Raw genomic sequence first — 27,262 nt, forward strand, 5'->3', positions numbered from 1 at the left:
CCTCTTAAAGGCACATTTTTTTCAATGACGTTTTTTTCAATAACTTTTTTTTTTGTATTGCATTTTAGTGTAAATATGAGATCTGAGGTCTTTTTGACCCCAGATCTCATATTTAAGAGGTCCTGTCATGCTTTTTTCTATTACAAGGGATGTTTACATTCCTTGTAATAGGAATAGAAGTGACACAATTTTTTTTTTTTTAAAAAAACAGTGTAAAAATAAATAAAATAATGTAAAATAAATAATAAAAATAAAAAAAATTAAAAAACCCCCCGTCCCAACGAGCTCGCGCGCAGAAGCGAACGCATACGCGAGTATGAAAACGGTGGTCAAACCACACATGTGAGGTATCGCCGCGACCGGTAGAGCGAGAGCAATAATTCTAGCTCTAGATCGCCTCTGTACCATAAAATATGCAACCTGTAGAATTTTTTAAACATCGCCTATGGAGATTTTTGAGGGTAAAAGTTTGATGCCATTCCACGAGCGGGCGCAATTTTGAAGCGTGACATGTTGGGTATCAATTTACTTGGCGTAACATTATATTTCACAATATAAAAAAAAATTGGGCTAACTTTACTGTTGTCTTATTTTTTTATTCAAAAAAGTGAATTTTTTCCAAAAAAAAGTGCGCTTTTAAGACTGCTGCGCAAATACGGTGCAAAAAAAAGTATTGCAACAACCGCCATTTTATTTTCTAGGGTGTTAGAAGAAAAACCATATATAATGTTTGGGGTTCTAAGTAATTTTCTAGCAGAAAAACCTGTTTTAAACATGTAAACACCTAAAATCCAAAACGAGGCTGGTCTTTAAGTGGTTAAGAAAAAAAATAAGAAGCCTTTTTCTTCTTTTTTTTTCAGCAGCTTAGTAGATGCCCCCCTACTATACAGTAAGACGTTTTAGCTTTGGTTGTGTCTCAGTCATCTGAATTGTTTTAGTTTTAGTCGTATTTTAGTCAACTAAAATCTCCAGTACCAGTATTAATTTTGTCACCGAAAATAACACTGGCTAATTGTAAGTCGGTGTAAGAGCTAAGAGGGCTGTTTTTGGAATAAATGTGGATAGAGGTCAAATATATAGGTTGGTCATGAATCTCATGATGATGAGTTGTGGAGTGTTTTGAAGGGAAAGCTTTAAAATCTGAATTTAAAGTAGAACAACGGTGAAAGGTAAAATGACATATATTATGCAGTCTGCCAATAATAATACACTATATTACCAAAATACACGCACATGCACTTCAATGGCATGCCAGTCTTGGTCCATAGGGATCAATATTGATTGGCCCACCCTTTGCAGCTATAACAGCTTCAACTCTTTTGGGAAGGCTGTCCACAAGGTTTAGGAGTGTGACTATGGGAATGTTTGACCATTCTTCCAAAGGGGATTTGTGAGGTTAAAGCCCAAGTAATGCCTGTCAGTAGCTCCTCATCAGTGCTGCCTATCCAGTGCCACCTATCAGGTGGCACTGGTGGGCACTGATGGGCCCTGATAGGTGGTACTGATAGACACTGGTGGGCACTATCAGTGCCTATCAGTGCCGCCTATCAGTGCCCATCAGTTTTGTTTTTTTTTAATTGTCGGTATTTTTTCATTTATTAAAAAAAAATAAAAAACGCAGAGGTGATTAAAAACCACCAAAAGAAAGCTCTATTTGTGGGAAAAAATGATAAAAATTCTGTTTGGCTACAGCGTTGCCTGACCACGCAATTGTCTCTCAAAGTGCAACAGCGCTGAGAGCTAAAGATGGTCATGGGCAGGATGGGGGGAAAGTGCCCGGTATTGAAGTGGTTAAAGAACACACCAGTAACTAAAAGCATACAGATTAATACCACTAGTAGTTACAGCTTAATAACTGTCAGTCAATTCCTTTTACAGATGGCACACCAAAAAAATCAAACAGTCAATCCTGAAGTCCTGATTGTTGGATTTGAGAACCTCACTGAATACAGAATCCCTCTCTTCCTTCTCTTACTGATCATATACACATTGACTTGCATTGAGAACATCCTAATTATATTTTTAGTATGTATAAGCCCTCGTCTCCATTGTCCCATGTACATCCTGATCGGCAATTTGCTCTTCTGTGAATTTCTCTACACGACGGATCTGGTCCCCCTGATACTGCACCACATGCTCTCAAGAAGACCCGTCATCTCCCATCTCGGCTGTTCTGTCCAGTTAAATGTGTCTGGAGCCATAACGATCGTTGAGACCTTGCTGCTCACCTTGATGTCATACGACAGATATTTGGCCATTTGTAAGCCTCTCAGATACTCTGCTCTCATACACAATAGACTCTGCTTCTATTTTGTAACCGTGTTTTGGCTCCTTTCATTAATATTCCTTATAGTTGTATTTTACTACGTACTAAATCTTGAATTTTGTGGCCCTCTGACCATCGATCATTTTTACTGTGACTTCACCCCATATGTGTCCCTTGCATGCTCAGACATAAGGACTCTTGTTTTATTTGCTCTATCGGTCAGCGTAACATTAACAATCTTGCCTTTCTTTTTCATTGTTCTGTCCTACGTCTTTATTATAGTCACAATCCTCAGGATACAGACGTCGGCGGGAAGGCAGAAAGCCTTCTCTACCTGCAGCTCACACCTCCTAGTGGTGACTATATATTACACCGCGGTTTTTTGCTTATACGGGATGCCGAGGAGTGACCATTATCTCAATGTCTACAAAGGATTGTCCTTCACATACTTTTCGGTGACGCCGATGATCAACCCCATCATTTATACTTTAAGGAATCAGGAGATTCATAAAGCTCTGCAGGCAGCAATCGGTAAAATAAAAACTCTTTATTGTTAGCGCTAAACATATACATTTGTATTATAATGTATCAAAATATATTCAATGACCCAATGGTCCTAGGCATCAAAGTAAATCCATCATTGGCTGGCTTTGAAAAAAGAAAATGTGCCTTTTGGAATGGTCCTTAAGCTATACTTGGAACATCGCTCAAAGCCAGGAATACTGTATCCATAATCCACAGGTGAAGGGTTGCAGGCTGTATATGTTCATCCAAAGCGATATGCGCTAGTAAGCAGAAAAAGTACCGTTCTCCCAGCCAGCCACCATGGCATGTGGGTAAGGGTCAGCTTCAGCCTATATGCCTCCACCAAGAAACCACGCTTCTGACAAATTTAACTCTGCCCAACAGGGCTAAGTCATAGGTTAATTTTGGAATGGCCCAGTCAGAGCCCAGACCTTAACCCAATAGCGATGCTGTGGAATGACCTCAAGAGAGCCATCACACCAGACATCCTACAAATGTGTCCGAGCTGAAGCAGTTTTGTAAAGAGGAATGGTCAAAACGTTCTCCTGAATGTTGTGCAGGTCTGGACCAGAGCTACGGAAGTGTTTGCCACCTATGGAGTTTTGACCCGCTATTAACTTCAAGGGTTCACTTACCTCTTCCTAAAGCACTGTGAATGTTTAATGGGTGTGTTCAATAAAGACACGATAAATTAGAATTGTTTGTGTGTCATCAGCTTAAGCACATTGTGTTTGTCTATTGTTGGGACTTAGATGAGGTTTAGATCAAATTTTATGGCAGATTACTGCAGAAAAACAGTTAATTCCAAGTAGTTCACATACTCTTTCTTGCCACTGTATATAATAGATTAGGATCTGCAGTTGATGAACTGTCCATAGACAGCCATAGTGTGGCTCTTACCATCTGTGCCCCTCACCTCCTTCTTGCGTTTACACATATTTTTGCAAGCACCACAATTTCTCACTTCACATTTGTAGCTGCCCTTCTAGCTGTCCAGTAGCCGCTACAAATGCGGTGTGAGGAGTTGTGGTGCTTGAGCCTATATGTGGCATTGCAAGAAGGAGGTGACAAGAACAGTGGGCAAGAGTCATACTATCAGAGAGTTCATCACCTGTGAAACTAAAGGCTTGTACACACAATCAGACTTTTTGACAACAAACATGCAAATTAGCTGTTTTGGAGCAACATCCGACCGTGTGTACGCTCCATCAGACAAACTTTTTCTGTTTTCATCGGACTTTTGTTGGCTGTGCGAACGCACAACTTTCCGGCAACAAAAGTCTGATCATGTGTACACAAAACCATTGGATTTTTGTACAAACTACAGTACGCAGCCACGAGAATGTTTACAGCGCAATCCCATCGCGCTGGTTCTCGGCGACAGGGTACTGTACATCTCGTGCTGGCTGCAACAGGAAAAACACATTTTCCTATTGCAGCGAGCTTGAGAGGGAATTCCCCTCTGGGAGCATACCAGGCCCTTAGGTCTGGTATGGATTTTAAGGAAAACCCCCTACGCCGAAAAAAACAGCGTGGGGGTCCCCCCAAATCCATACCAGACCCTTATCCGAGCACGCAGCCCGGCTGGTCAGGAAAGGGGGTGGGGATGAGCGAGCGCCCCCCTCTCCTGAACCATACAAGGCCGCATGCCCTCAACATGGGGGGTGGGTGCTTTGGGGGAAAGGGGCATCCTGTGCCCCCCCCCACCCCATAGCACCTTGTCCCCATGTTGATGAGGACAAGGGCCTCTTCCCGACAACATTGGCCGTTGGTTGTCAGGGTCTGCGGGCGGGGGGCTTATCGGAATCCGGGAGCCCCCTTTAATAAGGGGGCCCCCAGATCCCGGCACCCCACCCTATGTGTATGGGGTACAACCATACCCCTACCCATTCACCTAGGGAAAAAAGTGTCAATAAAAAACACACTACACAGGTTTTTAAAGTAATTTATTAGGCAGCTCCGGGGGTCTTCTTCTGATGACTTCGGGGGTCTCTCCAGCCTCTTCTTCTGGTGTCCGGTTCTTCTCTGCTCTTTCTGGCCTCTTCTCCCGGTGTCCGGTTCTTCTCCGCTCTCTCTCTGGCCTCTTCTCCCAGTGTCCGGTTCTTCTCTTGGTGTCCGGTTCTTCTGCTGGGCTCCTCCGCTATCTTCTGCTCTTTTGCCGCTCTCTTGCTAGCGGTGGCCCGGTCTACTTCGTCATCTTCTTCCCTCTTCTCTTCTTCCGATGTTGACATGACGCTCACTCCCGCTGTAATGCTGTGTGAGCGCCTCGCAATGACTTATATAGGCATGGGGCGTGGTCACCGGGTGATGTCATCCGGTGACCCCGCCCCTTTATGACGTCACAGTCCCAGCAACCCTCAAGATATTGGCAATAATCTGGCAAAAAGGAAGTCCAAAGGCATGGCCTTAATAGGAAGTTCATGGGAGGAGCAAGGAGTTCAAGGTTCACCAGAAACAAGGTACAAGAGAAGATTATCCAAGGGTTCAGACAGGAAGCTCTCCAACATCTTAGGGGGCTCAGCAAGGAGAGCTACTATCAGATGCATCAGAGGTCATGGGTTCAGATTCTGGTCCTGACATCCCCACTGGGAAATCTGGTGGCTGCACTGTGTTATTGTTACTTTGTTCCCCCTTATTCTGATCATTTAAAATGGATGTAAACCCGATTCATGAAATTTGAGCTGGGCACATATATCTGTAGTGTTTTCTTATCTCTCTCAAAAGCACTGTGTCCTGTAGCTGTCTCTTGCTCCCTAGCTCTGTTAACAGCCTGATAACGTCTCACACATTCTCTGAGATGGGAGATAAAAGTGTGTGTGGCAGGAGGTTGCTATAACTAGTATAGCAGTCAGCTTGCCGTCTAAGAGCACATGGATTTTGGGGGGACCCCATGCCATTTGTTAAAAATGTTTGGCATGGGGTTCACCTTAAAATCCATACCAGACCTGACGGGTCTTGTATTGATTGGGTTGACCCCACGTTGTTTTTGTTTTTTTGCCAGCTAACAGCTGATGACTCATTGGTTGTTAAAGAGGCAGCAGCCAGCTTCCGAGCCCACTCCTTAACAACCAGTTATACACAGTTTGTTAAAGAGAAAAAAAAACACAAAACGCATGAAAGATGCATGTTCAAAAACACACCGCAAAACGTACCTGAAAGCTGAATCAACCGTAACTGCATAGATGTGAACCTAGGGTTGATGATGACTTGGATGGATTTATTAGGGCAAGGGATGGCTGTATGGAGCATCACCAACCCAAATAATGTACCTGGAAATGGGAGCTCCAAGAGTGACAGGGTGGTTTCTGGTGTTCCTGTCAGGTGGGAAGTATGTACATCCAGACTCGATGGGGGAGGGGGGGGGGGGGGGTTCATGACTCAACCCAATTACGGCAATGCCTTGCAGGATTAAAAAACAAAACAAAAACAAAAACAAAAAACAGCAGTTTACTAGCGCTTTAAAGCGTAACTCCACTTTTGTTGAGAAAAAAAACATAAAAACATCCCCCCGGGTGATCTATGTACATTGCAATGATTTTAACAAACTTTGTCTCAGATTCCTACCTTTTGTTATTCTGAAGAAATCCCTGTGTGGTTGTCTGTGCCTCTGTACTGAGTGGGTATAATGGGAGTGGTTTCATAATTAACTGTCAGCTGTGCAGCTGAAGAGCGCTAAGGGCACTTTCACACTGCCAGGGCCAGGGCATCGGTGGTAAAGCGCCCCCATTTTAAGCAGCACTTTACTGTCATTTTTGCAGCGCTTTTTGGCCACTAGCGGGGCGCTTTTAACCTCCGCTAGCGGCCGAAAATGGGTTAAAACTGGCGGTTCGGTGGCACTGCCCATTGATTTCAATGGGCAGGGGCACTTTAGGAGTGGTGTATTCACCGCTTCTACAGCGCTGCAAAGAAGCTGCTTGCAGGACTTTTTTTGACATCCTGCCAGCGCAGCGCCCCAGTGTGAAAGCACTCGGACTTTCACACTGGGATTGCAGCTGAGGCTTTTTTCAGGCACTTTACAGGTGCTATTTTTAGTGCTAAAGTGCCTGAAAAACGCCTCCAGTGTGAAAGGGGTCTTATGAGAAAAGCTGCTGGGCCTGCATCCCTTTAGACGTGTTCCTATTGGAAATATCTCACCAAAAATGACATTTTTGTTGCAGGGGATGCCTGAAATCTGACCTGTATCTTAGGCAGACTTCTGGGAAAATTGGTGAGCCAATCACACAAGCAGGAAATGATGTTTCCTGGGGAGTGGTCAGTACACACTCTGTGTACAGAACAACTTCATGTAGCCATATTTCAATGCTTATATAGAAATTTACAGAGGTTGCAGATTGAAAAGGAAAGGTAATTTTTAATAACACTCAATTACAATATGACCTGTATCACAATTGTGCACACTATATTATTTTTTCTTTATTTGCTATCCCCCCCCCTCCACGAAAGTGGAGTTACCCTTTAATTAAGAATTAATTTTATTACAAAAACATTTTTTATTTGCTTGTAAGGTTGCTTGCTGATGTCCTATGAAAATCAAAGGTCAAATCTTCAGACTACATATAAATAAACAGTACATATAACAATTGTTAGATCGTATGTACCGTGTTTCCCCAAAAACAAGATCAGGTCTTATATTCATTTTGACTACAAAAAAAACACACCAGAGCTTATTTTCAGGTGATGCCCTAGTTAAAGTTGTTGTAAAAATATGTAATCCGTTTTGTAAAAAGAATATATAAGGTGCAGTGTCTCCAATAATACACACTACACCAGGAGACCTTACTCCCACATTGACCTATATACACCCGTTCTAAATGCACTGTATTTAGTCTAAGGGGTTTTCAACACAGTGAGCAGTTGGAGTACAAGTAGCGGTAAACAGCTGGCAGAATGAGTAGAAAGCACTTAGTTTTGCCATATGGACTTAACACATCTCTGCAGTCTAGTGGCAATAACATACCCTCCCCCCGAGCGACATTACCATAATAAGGGGAGTGGTATTGTGGGCTGCATGACTATATTATAGTGTGAAGCGTAGGCGTGGACACCGTCTTTGAAAACGTCCTATGACGAAACGCGTAAGGCGGAGTCACGCTCACACGTCATACCCGGAAGTGGACGCTGGAACGCAAGCTGGGACGCACGCTCGCAGATCGCTGCTGGTCTCTTCCTTGCTTACAGCGCTGTTTATGATGTACATTGTGGCTTGCATTTTTTGGATTGGATTTGCTTTTATGGAATAAATACTTTGACATACTTCACGAAGGCAGCCCCTTGTGTTTCTCTTTTCTCTGGATTTCTGGAGTGTTTAACAGCTTAAGGTGGTACATTGCTGGAGTAGCATGGTCATGTCAGAGCACACATTTTACCTGGAACAGCCATAAGGATCGCACAGAGCAGAGGAATGAAAGCACTTTTGAAGTAAACATCATTCGCCCTGAGGCACCCACTTTGTCGCTTGGTACCCCTGCAGGGGTGATTATTTCTGGTGAGTGGGGTAGCAGAGGGGGGCGAGCACTTCAAGTCACCTTATGAAAAAAATCACACAGAAGTCACTACGGTGTACCCTCTTGGGTGAAATAAACAGCATTTTCAGCTGAACTCTGTTCTCCCCACCTGGTTAACAATATTTGTCCTGCATGGATTATATATATGAACTTTCTAGAAATTAACTATACTACTTGTTTCAAACAAAAGAAATTTGAATTACTTGTATATACCTTTTTATGACCTGTAACTTAAATATTGGGAGTGGTTTCATTATTATTTGCTTATCACATAGAAGGACAATTCACGTTTCACACAAAAGGATATTTCACATCTCACGCTTCTTCTGCGCCATATTGTCCCAATATTTTTGAATATTGGGGTTAAATACAACTATACTTAATATCTCTTGCATATAAACACGGAAGGGGACACACAGACACCACACTGATAATATTAAGCACACATATCCGTATAATACCTATTTATACCTATTACTGTCCCAATACTTTTGAACATTGGAGTCAAACACAACTCTACTTAATATTGTTTGCATATAAATATGGAAGGGGACACACAGACACCACACTGATAATATTAAGCACACATATCCTTACATCTAATAGGTTTCCTTTGGCGCCATCTTGTCCCAATACTTGTGAACTTTGGGGTAAAAAGCTTTTTAAAATAATTTTTTAACTTGCTTCCTTTTTTACACTGTTCTTTGGTTTGCACTGTCCAACCTAATTTTTCTTCACTCAGGTATTATATATTTTTTCACTCAGGTATTATATATTTCACTATGGATGACACTTATATCCCGCTGGGGGAACACATCTTATTTAGCAATTTTTAAGTATTGTTTTTTTGTAATTTTGCTCACCTCCAAATATATGGTTCTTCTGGCCTAAACCGTAGTATGTTTTGATACTGGTAAAGTTTTTTATGTATCGGAGTCATCTGGATTCAGTGTGGATCCTGTGATATTTTTACCTGGTACCCATTAATATTATAGAGGGCAGCGCCGTTTATGGTCTCATCTTACTTATCTATAAGGTGCAGTGTGTCTCCTTTTGTAACTTTAATGTGTAAAAAATACCTTATTTACAGCACCTGACCCTTCTTCCCCATGCCGAATACTGCAGAGGGAGAGACCGAGATCCCCGCTGACGTCAGCCCCACTCCAAGCACTGCAGGGGGGAGGAGCTGCTGATGTCAGTCGGGAGGAGAGGAGAAGATCTCCGGGGGTCACGTGAGCGCCCAGCGGCGCTGTAAATAAGGTTTTTTTTACACAATAAAGTTACAAAAGGAGACACACTGCACATTATATATTCTTTTTACAAAACGGATTACATATTTTTACAATGACTTTAACTAGGGCGTATTTTGGGGGTAGGGCTTATATTGCAGCCATTCCCGAAAAAGATGCTAGGTCTGATTTTCAGGGTAGGGCTTATTTTCAGTTGGAAACAGGGTACTTAATGACACTTTCAGACTGTGATTTTACAGGTGCAGATGCGTTTTGACAACCGCTCCTGATATGTGATACATAGAAAGTCCTGGCTGTCATTTTTCCAGCCTGGAATTGTTGGTATTTGTGGTGGTGGAGAAGCAGTAGGGGGAGAGGAGCTGGGTGTATGACACATTTAAAAAAAAAAAATCTTCAACAAAGTTTCTAGAGTGTATTTCCTACCCCAAGGTTCTCAGATAAAGCGGTTGTAAACCCCAAAAATAAATGCAAAAGAACCAGTTTAGGTAGTACAGTATGCAGGCAAGGCTCACTTGTCCTTAGTTTGCCTGTGAAAAGAGCAACCTGTCAGCTCAAATCCTCTGTGCTGTGTTAATGGAGAACATCCCGACACCAGCATGTCGCCATGCCCCCCCCCCCGCACCTGTGATTGACACTAAGTCACACTACCTACTGTGTGTATAGATTGAAGGAGAGTCAATGATGTCACAATTCCCCCCTCCCAAGCTCCGGCCCGTGGACATGCCCACGGACCGGAGACATTCACAGGGCTGTGACAGGCACTCCGATCCACAAAATAAGGTACAGATATTGTGATTGGGATTTTGATGAGTCAGGACATATTGCAGTGCAAGTATTTTAAAAAACATGTAGATGAGCTTTACAACCACTTTTAAAAAATCTGTATGTACAAGTACAGGAGGCGGACACAAAAATGTGAACCACCGGCATTGTAGATCCCAATTTTATTTGTGTTTATTTCTTAGTCTATATTTCTTAGGTTCTATGCCAGTGCATTACAACTGTTTGGCAACAGTTTGTATGTGTGGTGAGTAAACTGAGTGACTTGTCAGACTTCCATAGAGGACAAAACATTTGTGCCCATTTAGCTGGAGCACCTCTAACAGAACAGCCAAATTGTTTGCTGCTTCAAGAGCAAAAGTCTCGACCAAGCTTGGCAAGACTCAAAGAGCGTCAGTCTCCATCAAAAATGGCAAGACTCCAAGACCACCAGTCTCTACACAGCAAGGCAAAACTCCAAAAGCATCAGTATCCATCAAAAATGGCAAGACTCCAAGAGCACCGGTCTCTACCAAGCTTGGCAAGACTCCAAAAGCATCAGTATCCATCAAAAATGGCAAGACTCCAAGAGCACCAGTCTCTACACAGCAAGGCAAAACTCCAAAAGCACCAGTCTATACCAAGCATGACAAAACTCTAAGAGCACCAGTCTCCACAAAGCATTGCAAGACTCCAAGAGCACCAGTCTTTACCAAGCAAGGCAAAACTCCAAGAGCACCAGTATCTACCAAGCATGACAATTTCCACCAAGCAAGGCAAAACTCCAAGAGCAGATAGAAGAAATGAATATTCCTGCGCTGCCTAAACTGTAATAAATTAATATGGTGCTTGGTTATGGCAAGTACCGTTTGGGTCAAACACTACCCAGCAGGAAATATAATAAAGAAAATCAATATATGGCGCTGCACGCCAAGTAATAGAAAACAAATAAAGTGCTCAGCGATTCATATAAAGTGCTAAGTGTACAAGATAATGGACTCCAAAAAATTATTCAAATTCATACACACAAATTCATAAACACAGTAAAATACAGAATCTAAAGTGATAAATAATCAGAGAGATAAGTGATGAACTTCCCATGTGCAATAGGTACAAATAGTCCAATATAGGATAGCATCCAGACCAGTGACAGCCGATGCATTAAGGGTGCACTTGCGCCGCCCCCTCTCTCCTGTCACCCCTCTATCACCAATAGATAGATTCATGCATTGCATTGCACCGCCACTGCCACCCCCTATTCAGGCGCCCGGCAGCCTGAATTACAGCGGCGGGGGTGTTTTTGAAGCACCTGATTAGAGCCAGAGCCATAGGCTCTAATAGGCGTCAAAAAAGGTGACCTGCGAGTGACATGCTGGGCGCTCGCAGGTCACTCAGCTGTGTTAGAAAAGAGAATGACTATTCGCTTTCCTAATACTAAACCACCTCTCCGCCAATCAGGTGCTCAGGTCTGTTACCTGTCACCTGATTGGCTGAAACGACAGGCGCCGCTATTGGACGCCTATCAGGAGGTGAGGACAGGAGATGAGGATGGCAGGAGACACACGGAGGACCCCACTTGTCGCTGCCCCATCAAGACAAGGTAAGTGCCGGGCAGATGGCGAGCGGGCGGGGGTCACACTGGGGGCATTCAAGGGCACACTGGCAGCATTTAATTGGCACACTGGCAGCATTTGATGGGCACACTGGCAGCATTTGTTGGGAACACTGGCGGCATATGATGGACACACTGGTAGCATTTGATGGGCACACTGGCAGCATATGATGAACACTGGTAGCATTTGATGGGCACACTGGCAGCATATGATGGGCACACTGGCAGCATTTGATGGACACACTGGCAGCCTTTGATGGCACAGTGGCAGCGTTTGGCACAGTGGCTGCGTTTGATGGGCACAGTGGCAGCATTTGATGGCACAGTGGCTCTGTTTATTGGGCACAGTTTATTGGGCACAGTGGCAGCATTTAATGGCCACAGTGGCAGGGTTTGGCACAGTGGCTGCAATTGATGGCACAGTGGCAGTGTTTGAGGGCACAGTGGCTGCAATTGATGATTTTTTTTCAAAATGTTTTTGTGCCCCCCAAAAAATTTTAAGCACCAGCCACCACTGATCCAGACCCACGCTAGCCTGAACGGGATAAAGTGCTAGTGACAAAAAGTTCAAAGTAAACATAGTTTTTATATACTTCACTATTGGGGTCCCCCGTTCTCTTTTTTCCATTGTTTATGTGTCCACCTGAAATGATCTCCATCGCTGTTAACCTGTGTGGAGGAGACACATATAAAAGAGAAGCATTCAACAGGATATCAGGCTCCATATAGACCGCCATCCATAAAGACACACTTAGGGAGACCTACTGCAGTATCCTGGAAATCAGGATTACCCCTAGTTATTTTTATGCTGTTACCTTACAGCGGTAAGGTAAGGAGCCACTGCACCCTAAAGGCTCGTACACACAATCCCAAAATCGGGAGGAAAAATACCACTTCCGAAGTGATCGTACGATAATTGGATCGTTAGTACAGTGCCCATTTTGCTACTTTCATCAAATATCCTTTTGGAGATGAAAATAATTTCTTGGAATATAAGAGGTCTAAACTACAAATTTAAAGGGTCCCTAATGTTTAAATTTCTTAACACTCATAAACCCCCATATCCTCTTTTTGCAGGAGACCCACCTTCTGGGGAACAAGATCTTGTCCCTCAGCAGAGCCTGAGGGTGCAACATGCCTTTCATGCCACTTATTCCAGTTATGCCAGAGGGGTCGCCATCCTTCTAAACAAATCTCTTGCATATAAAGTGATACATGTGTCTTTAGATCCTGAGGGCAGATACATTATTTTAGTTCTGGAGATTGGTGCAGTGAAGTATGCGTTTGTCAATGTATATGTCCCTCCACCTTTTTCTCTGGGCATACTGTACGCTATCCAGGAGAAACTGGCACCTCTGCAGCTCACTAGAGTTGTATGGGCCCGGGGACTTTAATTCTGTCTTGCAAGCTGACTTGGACTCCTCCAATCCTCAGTGACTGTCCTGTATTGAACTAGGGTCCTTTGACATAATGGAAATCTGGATAAATAAGTATCCTTTAGATCGCTTTTGCTCACACTACTCAGCTTCATATAAATCTGGCTCCCACATTGACCTAGCATTTAGCTTTAGGCTGGTGCTGTCTTCCATACGGACAGTCTCCTACTTGCCGGCTGGCATTTCGGACCACTCCCCGATAGAGATTATGGTACAGGTAGGAGGAGGTAGATCCGGGTTGTTGGAGCCTATACTCTAAATGGCTACATAATGACAGGGTACAGGAGCTGCTGAAGGACTCAGACACACAATACTGGGAGGCAAATAAATCCTCAGCATCCACCCAAATGGTGTGGGATGCCTTTACAGCTTTTACCCAAGGTCAGTATATATCAGCCCTCAAAACTGCAAGGGTTGAATATAACTCCCAGCTGATCTTGCTCGAAACAGACTGAGTCCAAGGCAGCTTCTGAATTTGTGTCCTCCCCTACTGGAGACAATTACTCCGCTTTGGCACAGGCCCGTAGAGACCTGAATCTTCATCTCACGTCTCTCACTCATGCAGAGGCCGCTCTTCAGGCAGGGAGGCTGTTTGAGTCTGAGGACAAGAATGGCAAGCTATTGGCCAATCTAGTTACGGACTCCCGGCATCGGATGGTGGTCTCTGAAATGCTTTCAGATACTGGGGGCTCCTTTACGGACCCTTCTGACATTTTGAATGCATTTCAAGTTTTTTTTCAGTCCTTATACCACGAAGGCCCTCCCCCAGATCTCTCATCCTTATTGGACACTCTACGCAGTTTTTCTCTGTTATCCTTGTCCACTGAGGAAGCTGTCTCCTTATATGCAGACACCTCCGTTACCGAAATTGCAAAAGCAATTAACTCACCCCCCCAACAAAACACCCAGACCTGACGGGTTGCCGGGAGAGTGGTAAAAATTAGTTGAACACATAGCCCCGAGGCTGCATGAGGTCTTTTCAGAGAGCTATGAGTCCCAGGCTCTACCATAATCGATGTACCGGGCTCACATTATACTAATACCCACACCAGGGAAAGACCCCAAGTTTTGCACGTCTTATAGACCAATCACCCTTTTGAATTATGACTTTAAAATCCCGACCTGTGTTAGCCATGAGACTGACCAAATTCTTACCATCATTAGTTGTATCGATCAGATTGGCTTTGTCCCCAGAAAATCATCATACATTAACTTACGCAGAGTTCTGACGCACTTGCAGCTCCCTCCTAGTAAACTAGCCTCTAGGGTCCTGGCCCTGCTTGACATAGAGAAAGCATTCGACTCAGAGGACTGGGTCTACATGTCCGCAGTACCGGAGGTAATGGTCTTTGGTCCACATTTCCGTAACCAGATTAAAATCCTGTACAGAGCTCCCCTGGCACAAACAAAATTGGGAGTTGAACTGTCTGAAGTGTTTCCCATTGGAAGGGGGACCAGACAGGGATGCTCAGTTTATGAGAGTAGTTATAAAGGCATGGCAACTTCAACGCCAAGAGTCCTTACATACTTTTTTACCTCATACACTATTGTGGCTTAACCCCTCCCTTAAGCATATCTCATTGTTCCCTGACCCTGTTGTGTGGACTTCTGGGGGAATTAAATACCTTATCCAAATTTGTGAAGGGGTGTGCTCCTGACCTTTGACATCCTAAAAACCAAATATGCCCTCCCGAGTTAGTATTTGTTCAGATATCTCCAGCTCCGACATGCCTTTCAGATGAAATTTGGTAACCAGCCTGTAACCATTGCTCCGTCAAAAACTGAATCCCTACTACATGCAGACATACTAGAGAAACCACTCTCCTCCATATACAGGACCCTGCAACCCTCCATACATGACGGGTCAGATAGGCTCCTGTCGTACTGGCATGCAGAGGTTCCAGAACTAGATACAGAGGACTGGGAAGACGTATGGGACTATCCCATGCATAACCTGGGCTCAGCTAGAGACAGGCTAATACAGTTTCAAATTCTTCACAGAATTCATCTAACGCCCCAGAGGTTACATAGGATTTACCCCTCACACCCCTCGCAATGCTGGAGAAGCACAGCAGATTCTGCCAACTTCCTGCATGTGTTCTGGGAGTGCCCTGGTATAAAGCTCTTCTGGGCAGAGGTTTCTCATTGTATCTGCAAGGTCACTACTGTAGCAGTGCCACTATCAATAGACGTATGTATCTTAGAATTAGTTCATTTACTAGCTACCTCCAGGGCAATGAGAACACTACTAGGTATTTTATTGTTTTATGCACGTAAGTCCATACTCAAATGGAAATCTCCCCAGGCACCTACCTTAGATTATTGGAAATCTATTGTCAACAAAATGATCCCATTGTACAAATTTACCTATGAATCTAGGGGATGCCCGTAAAAATTCTCCAAGTTATGGGACATTTGGACAGAGTCCAGGGACACTGTCTAGTCATCAGCAATGCCTCCATAGTATGCGCTGTTTTGCCTCTGAGCATTTTTCTTGCTGAGTTTTGTGCACTCAGGGACAATCCTCAGATGTCTACTTAGCACCTTCCAGCTACGATGTATGAAGTCGTTATAGGCCTTGGTTACCAAATACCTTGTGTTAATAAGTTATAATTGTGTTTTTGTTTTTTTTGTTTTCATCTTTTCTCTTTTTTATGTTTTCAGTTCAAGACTGGATATACCCAATAGGCTTTGTTGATGTAATCTTATCTTAAAGCTTAATAAAAAGAATTTAAAAAAATAAAACTCCAAGAGCACCAGTCTATACAGAGCATAGCAAGATTCCAAGAGCAACAGTCTCCACTAAGAGTGGCAAGACTCCAATATCACCAGTCTCCACCAAACATGGCAAGTCTCCACCAAACATGGCAAAACTATATGAGCACCAGTCTCCACCAAGAATGGCAAGACACCAAGAGCAACAGTCTACACCAAGCAAGTCAAAACTCCAGGAGCACCAGTCTACACTGAGCATGACAAGACAAAAAGATCACCAGTCTCCACCATGTATGGGGAAAACTCCACAAGTACCAGTCTCTACCAAGCATGATATTTTCCACCAAGCGAGGCAAAACTCCAAGAGCAACAGTTTCCACTAAGAATGGCAAAACTCTGAGTGCACCAGTCTCTACCAAACATGGCAAGACAATAAGAGCACCAGTCTCCACCAAGTATGGGGTAAACTCCATGATCACCAGTCTCCACCAAACATGGCAAGACTCCAAGAGCAAAAATGCATCAAAGGACTCCAAGAGCACCACTCTTGACCAAGCTAGACAAAGCTCCAAGAGCATCAGTCTCCACCAAGCATGGCAAGACTCCAAGAGCAACAGTTTCCACCAAGAATGGCAAGACTCCAAGATCACCAGTCTCCACCATGCATAACAAGACTCCAAGAGCTCCAGCGTCCACCAAGCATGGCAAGACTCCATTGGGGAAGAATAATAGGGGCCATAAATTAAATGACAGTTTGTTGACCATTGATTGTGGTCAAACAAAACAAAAAGGCTGCATCAAAAGTGATTAAAGAACTCAATATCCACCTTAAAGATCCTAGTCCACAGGGAATTTCAAAAAGCCAACATTAACAGAAGAGCTAAAGCAACATAAAAGAAAGGAACATTATGGTTACCAATGCTTTAGCTAAACAGACACCAAGGATTCTCTTTGGAAGTCAGACAAGGGAACACAACATTTATTACACAACCATACAAGGGAACACAACATGTAATACACTGCCATATAACAAGGGAACACAACATGTAATACACTATCATGCAACATAGAGAACACAGACAAAGAAAAAGTAATTGCAACATTTGGCCTTTTTTCAGTGTATCCTACACAAATAAATTCATGCCCTAAAAAACTGGTGTTCGCATCATTATTTCCCCCTCCCCCATAATTCTCCTTATCTTGAATGTCCTTTAACAGCACAATATCCTTTCATGTCAGTCACTGATGTCTTTAAAGCTTTATGAATGTCCTGATTCCTTAAAGTGTAAATGATGGGGTTTAACATGGGAAGCATTAAATAGTATATAAAGGAGAGTACGGTATAAATGCTGTCACTTATTATTGCAGTAAATGACACTGCATATGAAACAAATGGTATTCCGAAATATAAAGACACCACCAGAAGATGGGAGCTGCAAGTGGAGAAGGCTTTCCGTCTCCCGGCGGATGATTTTATCCGGAGGATGGAGATTATGATCAGTAAGTAGGACAACACAATAAGGCCAAAAGGTAGATTAAGCAAATAACTTATCACCCATCCGTATATGATAAGGGGTTTTGCGTTTGATATAACACACACCGGAATAGAGAATGCAGTGAATTCACAAAAAAAATAATAGATGATAACAGGGGCACAAAATTTTAGACACATAAAGAAGTAAAAAAAAATGGCTACAACTGCAGCTGAAAACAACCAAAAGCCAATGACAAGATATAGGCATAGCCTAATGTTCATGAGAGCAGCATATCTCAATGGTTGACATATTGCTAAATATCGGTCATAGGACATCAGCGTCAGCAGAAAAGTCTCAAAGACTAAAACAGCAAGCACTACATTCATCTGGACGACACAATCAACATAAGGAACAACGCTTCTTCCCCATAGGATGTTTTGCAGCACCGATGGTTCAACGTTTGTTGAACCAACAAATTCACAAAGGAGTAAATTGCTGATCAGGAAGTACATGGGGGAGTGGAGATGAGGGCTTTTCCATATTAGAGAGATGATCAGGACGTTCTCAATGCAGGTAACGGTGTAGATAATCAATAAGAAAGGGAAAAGTGGAATTCTGTATTCATTAAACCCATCAAACCCAACAAGCAGGACTTCTACAACAATTGTTTCATTCCTTTGACGTGACACCTGTGAAAAAGTGATGGTTAATATTTTAGCACCCAGCATGATATGTAAAGCTAAAGTGTATCTGAACCTAAAAACACAAATGTAACATATTGCAGCTTAATAGCCCTTAGATGTTATTGTGTGGTGATGGTTTCTTTTTTCACCTGGTGGTCCAGCCAGTAACACACTTCCTGTCCTAGGGTGTCAACCCTCACTCACTGTGCTGGAGCTATGGAGGAGCAGCGTTGACATTAAAGAACAGGAAGCGAGTTAGGACTAAAGAACACCTCTTCTGTCCTCTTCTCCGTAAATTAGAAGGTAGGGATGACAAGGTGGCAGATCGTAAGTGGAAACAGCAGCAAGGAATGATGTTGTCCAGGGGAAGGGGCAGCTTGCAAAACACAGGCGGGAGCAGCTATCCTATTTTAATGGACAGCAATGCCTCGCAGGCAAAGGCCACTGCTATTCTCAGATCTGGTCCGCAGAGCTCTTCAGTCTAGGACTAATTTTTTTAACACCACGGTCTGCAGCCTCTGCTGTTGTTACATTACCAGCCATATGGGCACCATATGCATGAGGAGACACATGAATCTACACCACAAAGATCAGTGGAAGAAGCAATTCCTTACCGTTTGGCAGAAAAAGTGACCACACTTTTCACTATTCCAATGTAGCGCCACCCCCGTAGGGGCCGCTGTAAGATGACTGTCCCCAAACCTGACCTTGCAAGCTTCCCGACACCTCTGACACCCTGGGTTCTGACATAATTCAAAGGAAGGATACATTTGCAAAAGACACCAGACTTTAGCAAAGCAAATACGTATTTAACTAAAGATTGTTAAGTCAACAGAGAGATACAAATGTTAATGCAGATATCTTTCCCATCTCAAACTTTAGTCTTAAAGAGGAAGTAAACCCACTTACAAAAAAACAAGAAAAAAAACCCTGCAAGAAAAAGACATAATGAGCTAGCATGCATAGTAGCTCATTATGTATTATTTACCTCAGATTGAAGCCCCCGCAGCGGTCCTCGTCTCCCCCTCCGGCCGCAGACATGTCATCCCGGAGTTACTTCCTGGTATCGCGGCTCCAGTGCTGTGATTGGCCGGAGTTGCGATGATGTCATTCCCGCACATGCGCGCGTGAGCAGCTGATAACGGCACAGAGACGGCACCAACGGCACATAGGTGCCATTGCTTCAGTTTCCCCAGTGTGCATGTGCCAATGACATCAGCACATGCAGGGGACAGGGGATATCTCCTAAACCGTGCAGGTTTAAGAGATATCCTGGGTAGCTACAGGTAATCCTTAATATAGGCTTACCTGTAGCATAAGGTTGTAAAATAGGGTTTACAACCACTTTAACAAATATACAGAGGATATACAATAGAAGAGAAGTAGCATAGGTGTTCAGAATCTTCAGCTAGCTCAACAAGAGCCCAGAGGGGTTGCTGTGCAATGGTGACCAGAAATGGTGGATAGCATATACAAAGTGTTTCCAGCTAGAAGCTTTTGTGTAAAGAGATGGGATAAAGGTGTCTGCATGCAGTGTTTTTTGTAGAGTGTACACAGTGTGGGCTTATGCCCTCTCACCAATTCTGATGATACCAAGGCTCAAGGATATAGGATGTCCCAGAACAGACATTTGAAAAATCTGCAACCAGTGAAGGGTGCCTGCCAATGTGCCTAGTGACACATGGATCCGGCTGGGTCTGTAATGGTGACAATGAGAGTGACCCCAGATAGCCACTCAGCTGAAAGAGAGCTGGCGTTTGTGGATCTGCCTGAACATGTATGGCTCACTTGTTGAAGAATCACCACGCCATCCAGGCTGTGGCGCCTGCTCACATCCACCAGAGTGGCTGGGTCCCTGCTCTCAGCTGAAGTCCATGGTCCCAAGAAAGAATGCTCCTTCCCAGACCAGGCTATTTATTTCCACACCAAGCATTCCTCTGTCTCCAGCCAGCTGGAACTTGTAGTCTGCAGCAGCATTGGCTCCATGTAAATTCTGTATCTCCAGACCACATGTCAAACGATCCCCTGCTTTCAGTAGTGGTCTCTCTCTTTCTGCCTTCAGGAAATGATGTCACAATGCCCAGGCCGAACACTAAAGGGGAACAGAATGTCCCTTGATGACAAAGACAGACTAGCCAGCACCTGGCTACACCAGTATATATATATATATATATATATATATATATATATATATATATATATATATATATATATATATATATATATGTAGCCAAGTGCTGGACTACAGAAATCTAGAGATGGAGACATTGACTTTTATTCTTCTCTCCCTCTACTGAGATACTGATGTTATGCTGCACCATTCTCCTCTGACCAGCAGGGGGAGAGCTAAAGCCGAGTAAACCCATAGACTTCTATGCAGAGTGCTAAGAATCCTGGCAGTGGTAGTTTGAGACAGCAGCCATATAATCGGACTAATAGACTCTTTGGACTACAGATCCCAATGAACACTGTTCAGGTAGGTTGAGCGAAGAGAGGATTTTTGTTAAACTGTCTGTGTGTGAATGTTCTCCTCTCTTCTTGGCGAGGAGTAATGGAGAGGTGAGCACCTCTATTTAAATATTTCCCTGTCAGCAGGGATGTGAGCCTAAGGCCCCTTTCACACATACAGACCGTTTAGGTCCGCCTGTCAGTCTTCCAGGCAGACCTGAACGGACTCTCCATGTATCTCTATAGAGTGACGGACAGTGACATGTCCGCTGACATCCGCTCCGCTCCGATCTGCTAAATGCAGATGGATGGAAACCCTATTTTCCATCCGTCTGGTGAATCGGATCGGAAGAAAACGGACAGGCGGTCCATTTTTATTCAATCCCCCCATAGAGGAGAGCCGGGCTCTGACAGGTCCGTCCCTGCACAGTGAGCAGAGATGGACCTGTCATCCGCCGCCTCAGCGATGATCAAAAGCTCGATCCCTGCTGAGCAAGCCGAGTTCTTCAAAACGGACATATATGTGTGAAAGAGCCCTTAGACTGAGGACAGCCGCAAAACTGCTCACATCACAGATCCTGCACAGAAACATAGAAAAGTGAAAAAGTGATGGCAGAAAAAAGACAGAGTAGTCGGTACCCCTCTTTTCTTTTTTTAATACGTTTTGTATTTTGTTGGTAACTTTTTTGTCTGAGTACAAATCTATGTATGTCCCAGTACATTTGAAGTCATTTACTGTTGACTGTCTCACTACCTCTGCTGTAAGTTTATTCCAAACATCAACTACCCTTTCAGTAAAATAATACTTTCTAAGCTTAGTTTTGAACTTTCCTCCAGCTGGTTTCAGGTCATGTCCCCATGTTCTTGATTTTGAAAAAACTTCCCTCCTGAACCTTATTCACCCCCTTTCAGGACCTCCTTCCTCCTGCTGGTGATCCCTTTAGTGATATAAAGATCTACTGTATATATAGGGATCAGGACCTCCTTCCTCCTGCTGGAGACCCCTCTAGTAAATTAAAGATCCATATATTGGAATTAAGATCTCTAGTGATATAAAGATCTATATAGAGGAACCAAGACCTCCTTCCTCCTGCTGGTGACCCCTCTAGTGATATAAAAATCTATATGGAGGAATCAGGACCTTCTTCCTCCTGCTGGTGACCTCTCTTGTGAAATAAAGATCGATATCCCTCTAGTGATATAAAGATCTATATAGCGGAATCGGGACCTCTTTCCTCTGGCTGGTGACCCCTTTAGTTATATAAAGATCTATACTATATATAGGGATCAGGACCTCCTTCCTCTTGCTGGTGCCCCCTCTAGTAAATTAAAGATCTATATGTTGGACTCAAGACCTCCTTCCTCCTGCTGGCGACCCCTCTAGTGATATAAAGATCTATATAGAGGAATCAAGATCTCCTTCCTCCTGCTGGTGACCCCTCTAGTGATTTAAAGATCTATATAGAGGAATAAGGACCTCCTTCCTCCTGCTGGTGATCCCTCTAGTGATATAAAGATCTATATAGAGGAATCAAGATCTCCTTCTTCCTGCTGGTGACCCCTCTAGAGATATTAAGATCTATAGATGAATCAGGACCTCCTTCCTCCTGCTGGTGACCCCTTTAGTGATATAAAGATCTATATAGATGAATCAGGACCTCCTTCCTCCTGCTGGTGACCCCTCTAGTGATGTAAAGATATAAAGATCTATATAGAGGAAACAGGACCTCCTTCCTCCTGCTGGTGACCCCTCTAGTGATATAAAGATCTATATAGACGAATCAGGACCTCCTTTCTCCTGCTGGTGACCAATCTAGTGATATAAAGATCTATATAGAAGAATCAGGATCTCCATCCTCCTGCTGGTGATCCCTCTAGTGATGCATCCTAGAATTCTATTTGTATTTCCCACTGCCTGGTCACACTGTTTGCTCATTTTGCAATCATCTGAAATGAGCAATAATTCTAGCTCTAGACCTCCTCTGTAACTTAACACATGCAACCTGTAGAATTTTTTAAATGTCGCCTATGGAGATTATTAAGAGTAAAAGTTTTTCGCCATTCCACGAGCGGGCACAGTTTTGAAGTGTGACTTGTTGGGTATCAGTTTACTCGGCATAACATTATCTTTTATAATATAAAAAAATTGGGCTAACTTTACTATTTAATTTATTTTTTAATTCAAAAAAGTGTATTTTTTTTTAAAAAAGTGCGTTTGTAAGACCGATGTGCAAATACGTTGTGACAGAAAGTATTGCAACAACCGCCATTTTATTCTCTAGGGTGTTAGAGAAAAAAAGTATAATGTTTGGGGTTCTAAGTAATTTTCTAGCAAAAAAAAAAAAACAGTTTTTAACTTGTAAACACCAAATCTCAAAAAGAGGCTCGGTCATAAAGTGGTTTTAAATGTCGCCTATGGAGATTACTCGGCCTAACATTATCTTTCATAATATAAAAAAAATTGGGCTAACTTTACTGTTGTCTTATTTTTTAATTAAAAAAAAGTGTATTTTTTTTTTTTAAAAGTGCGTTTGTAAGACCGATGTGCAAATACGTTGTGACAGAAAGTATTGCAACGACCGCCATTTTATTCTCTAGGGTGTTAGAAAAAATGTATAACGTTTGGGGGTTCTAATTATTTTTCTAGCGAAAAAATAGTTTTTAACTTGTAAACACCAAATCTCAAAAAGGAGACTCGGTCCTAAAGTGGTTAAATAGGTACAGTGGACAGGAGGTGGTTAAAAATACATTGGTGGCAGTCAGTAGAGAAGTAGGGTGTATGCTGTTACATTGTTAGTAGTCAGCAACAAAGTGAATTGTTACAGTGGTGGTCAGTGCAGAGGAATGTTGTGTTGTTGTTACATTGGTAGCAGTCACTGGAGGAGTAAAATAGTACAGTGACGGTTAGTGGAGAAGTATGCTGTGTTTGCAGTTACATACTTGGCCAGTAGAAGTATACCTTTACATTGGGGCCTGTCAGTAAAGTAGTGAATCTATATAAAGGTGGTCAGTGGAGAAGAATACTGTGTGTGCTGTCACATTGCAGCAGTCAGTAAAGAAGAGAGCTATAGTAGCTGTCAGTAGAGAAGAATGTGTTGTTACATTAGTGGTGGTCAATAGAGAAACATGGTGTATGTGCTGTTACATTGGTGGCAGTCAGTAGAAAAGTGAACTCATATGGCTGCCGGGACTGAGGCAGCAGCTGACAGAAGCAGCCAACAATCTCCTGAACCCAGTCAGACCAAACACTAGAATTCTCAAGACAGGTTCGCTCAAGCAATGGCGGCTCTCTAATCCCCTACCATCACAGCAGCTGTGGACAGAGCTGTGGCAGTAGGCCTAGACCAGATACGTAAGGAACTTGGAGATCAGGCACAAAGGCTCTCTGAGGCTGAGCATCGTATCTCTGTGTTGGAGAAGGAACTCTGCCAATCTATTCTAGCATCGCAGCAACATTCTCAGATACATATATCCAAGCCATGTTAGAAGATCTTGAGAATCGCTCAAGGTGGAACAATTTACACATCATTGATCTTCCAGAAACCTAAAAGGTAGAATCCTTACTGGATATATGCGAAATCCATATCCCAGTGGCGTAACAAGAACCTTCAGGGCCCCGGTGCAAGAAACCATGAAGGGCCCCCCTGACCCCCAGCTGGGGTCCTTCCCTACGAGCCCAGTGGCATAAACGCCAAGGCTCGGTCACAAGTGTGACATTTGGGACCCTGGTAGTTCTGCCACTGGCGTCTGTTTTTTTTTTTAATGTTATTGTATTTTTCTACCATTTATTTATTTATTGTTTTACAATATTATTTTTGAAAAAATATTGAATTTTTTTTTTAAGAGTTGGGGGCTTTTGTGAAATATCAGGGGTCTAAGCAGACCTCTGATGTTTCACCTTTGAGACCGAGAAATGAGATTGAGAACACAGCCTCTGCTGCACAGAATGAATGGTCAGGAATAGCTCTGTATAGAGCTGCCCCTTTATTCGCAAACCGAAGCATAGTAAATACAGTTTGCTATGTTTCAGTGATGAATGGACTGAGTTTGTGACTCTCCTTGCAGATACCCTACAGCAACCGGCAAGAGAGGAGAGGGAAGGGGGGAACTCTGCTGAGCTGTGGGGACAAGGGGAGGGGCTAGGAGAGAGCACGGAGGGCCAGGAAAAAGTACAAGGGGGCTGGAGAGCACACGGGGGCAGCAGAAAGAAGCTGCATAGGAGTCGCAGTGGGTGCGGCTACATATAGAGGAACTGATCCTTCCAATTCCCCCATATTTCCCTCCCGCAGGCTTTCAGCATCTGCAGGAGGAAAATGGAGATATCAGTTTCTCTGTATCAGTGTTTCTCAACATTTTACCATTCAAGGCGCAACATATTGCCTCTTCCCTGCCTGTCAAATGCCTCTGAAAAGCTATCTGAGCCTGCATCGCTTTTCAGAGGAATGGTATTTTCTTGTTGGTATTATGAACCCGCCCTAAAAAATGAGTTCTAATCGTAAAGAAAAAGGGGGTCAGGATTAATAGTAATGTGTATACATACACATGCATGTAAACACACACATATGCACATGCACACACATATACATACACATATAAATACATGCACATATATAAACATACACACATATAAACGCACACACACATATAAAACACACACACACGAGCAAACACACAAACATATACACATGCACACACCTACATATAAACATATACACATGCACACACCTACATATAAACATATACACATGCACACAAATAAACGCACACACACATGCGGACACACACATGCACACACCCAAACATGCAGGCACACACATATAAACACACATCACATGCATACAAACATATATAGATCGCCTTTTTAAAAATCATCAGCTGCAGCGCTATTCCTCCATGCCGGGTACTGCACTGTAGGGGGAGGCAGAGAGCACAGCATACACTGTGCTAGACACCCCTTCCTTGCTTTCAATTTCAGAGTAATCACAGCGTGACCGAGCTGCGCTGACGTTTTACGCATCGTCTGAGGATCGGGGAGCTCGGTCCTATATGCAGCCTTCCCTCGGGGAGTCGCACACGGGCCCCCTGCAGCATGGGGCCCAGTCGCAATGGCAAATTCTGCGACATCTATACTTCCACCCCTGCCATATCCCAGAGGCCCCCGGGCTAATGGCTAAGCGCATAGCTGAAAGAGCACACAGAATTTCGGGTATCCCAATTCACAGATGGCATTCTTCTCTTGACGTTAAACCCTACACCGGATTTACTCTGTCAGTAGAGAAGAATGTTGCAGGTGCTATCACATTAGTGACAGTCAATAGAGAAAAATTCTGTGTGCTTTTACACTGATGGCAGCCAGTGGAAAAGTTACCAGTACAGTGGCAGTTAATGAAAAACCTCTGTGCCATTACATTGGTGGCAGTCGGTAGAGAAGTAGGCTGGGTGTGCTGTTACATTGATTGCAGTCAGCAAAAAATGGAACTGGAAAAGCGGCAATTAGTGGAGAAAAATGTTGTGCTTGCTGTTACATTGATGGCGGTCAGTAGAGAATTATGCTCTGTTTAATGTTACATTGGCAGCAGTTGGTGGAGCAGTGAACAGGTACAGTGGCCACCACCGGAGAAGAATGTCACTTTTGCTTTTACATTGGCAGTCAGAGTCACTCTAGGAATGGAGTGTAAGGGTAGTAGAGTAGAGAAAAATGTTGTGTGTGCTGTTACATTAGTGGTGGTCAGTAGAGAAATATGCTGTGTGTGTTGTTACATTGGCAGCAGTATCTGAAGAAGTGAATCAGCACAGTGGGGGTCAGTGGAGCAGAATGCTGTGTGTTCTGTTACATAGGACGGGGTCGGGAAAAAAATTGAACCAGTGCAGCGGCGGTCGGTGGAGAAGAATGTTGTGTGTGCTGTTAGGTTGGTGGTCAGTAGAGAAATATGCTGTGTGTGATTTTACATTGGCAGAGCAGTGAACAGGTACAATGGAGGTCAATGGAGAAGAATGCTGTGTGTGTCGTTACATAAGCAGTCAGAGTCAGTCTAGAGCTGGGCTGCTATTACTGTCAGAGTAGAGAGCACAATGCATAGACATTATAAAAAGCACCAACATGACATTCAATTTTACAATATCCATAATATATATATATATATACATACACACCAGTACTGGTATTGTTATTTCTCCCACTACATAGAACAGTTTTGATCTTTCAGAAGCTGTGTGTAAAAGCTATCCTTCATACAGTGACATTAGCAGAATATTTACTGTACCTTGGCACTGTGCTCCTCGCTATTTATCCTGGGAATATACAGATTCGTATTATAATGATCATCTTCCTGAGTATGTTGGAGTCCTCCATGTATGCCCATACTCCGGAGAGGTTCAGCCGAGCGTTACATCTCATGACTTCTCACATCACCTTTTATATACTCTTCTGATCAAATACTGTGGTGATGATCAATCCCAGTGGGTGCCAATCATTTCCCAAAGCTGATCATTAGTTTGTTTTTGATATCGAAAAATAAAACAAACAATCTTAGCATTATGAAATAAACATTTGATTTCATCATCCTAAGCATGGAAACTATCTAAGAAC

The 27,262-nt window shown here is 43.3% G+C and overlaps 2 protein-coding genes across 2 annotated transcripts; one reads left to right on the forward strand and one right to left on the reverse strand.

Annotated features, from left to right (window-relative positions):
• Positions 1-1,851: 1,851 nt before the first annotated feature.
• LOC141128753 (olfactory receptor 5V1-like) lies at positions 1,852-2,823 on the forward strand. The gene has a single exon (XM_073616229.1). The coding sequence runs from the start codon at positions 1,879-1,881 to the stop codon at positions 2,821-2,823; it is 945 nt and encodes a 314-aa protein (XP_073472330.1). The 5' UTR covers positions 1,852-1,878.
• A 14,439-nt stretch (positions 2,824-17,262) lies between these two features.
• On the reverse strand, positions 17,263-27,035 carry LOC141126779 (olfactory receptor 2A12-like). Its single transcript, XM_073612765.1, has 2 exons — positions 26,937-27,035; positions 17,263-18,231 (listed from the first exon to the last, which is right to left on the reverse strand). Exons 1-2 carry the CDS (start codon positions 27,033-27,035, stop codon positions 17,263-17,265), a joined length of 1,068 nt encoding a protein of 355 aa, XP_073468866.1.
• Positions 27,036-27,262: the final 227 nt, after the last annotated feature.

Source organism: Aquarana catesbeiana, linkage group LG01 (assembly GCF_042186555.1).
Source record: "Aquarana catesbeiana isolate 2022-GZ linkage group LG01, ASM4218655v1, whole genome shotgun sequence".
NCBI lineage: Eukaryota > Metazoa > Chordata > Amphibia > Anura > Ranidae > Aquarana > Aquarana catesbeiana.

Excerpts from the sequence above, each read along its gene's own strand:
- LOC141128753 (XM_073616229.1), top strand. The coding sequence starts at position 1,879 with ATGGCACACCAAAAAAATCAAACAGTCAATCCTGAAGTCCTGATTGTT.
- LOC141126779 (XM_073612765.1), bottom strand. The coding sequence starts at position 27,035 with ATGGGCATACATGGAGGACTCCAACATACTCAGGAAGATGATCATTAT. Across the intron at positions 18,232-26,936 it reads GCGAGGAGCACAGTGCCAAG|GTGTCACGTCAAAGGAATGA; the intron begins GTACAGTAAATA and ends ACTTTTTCACAG.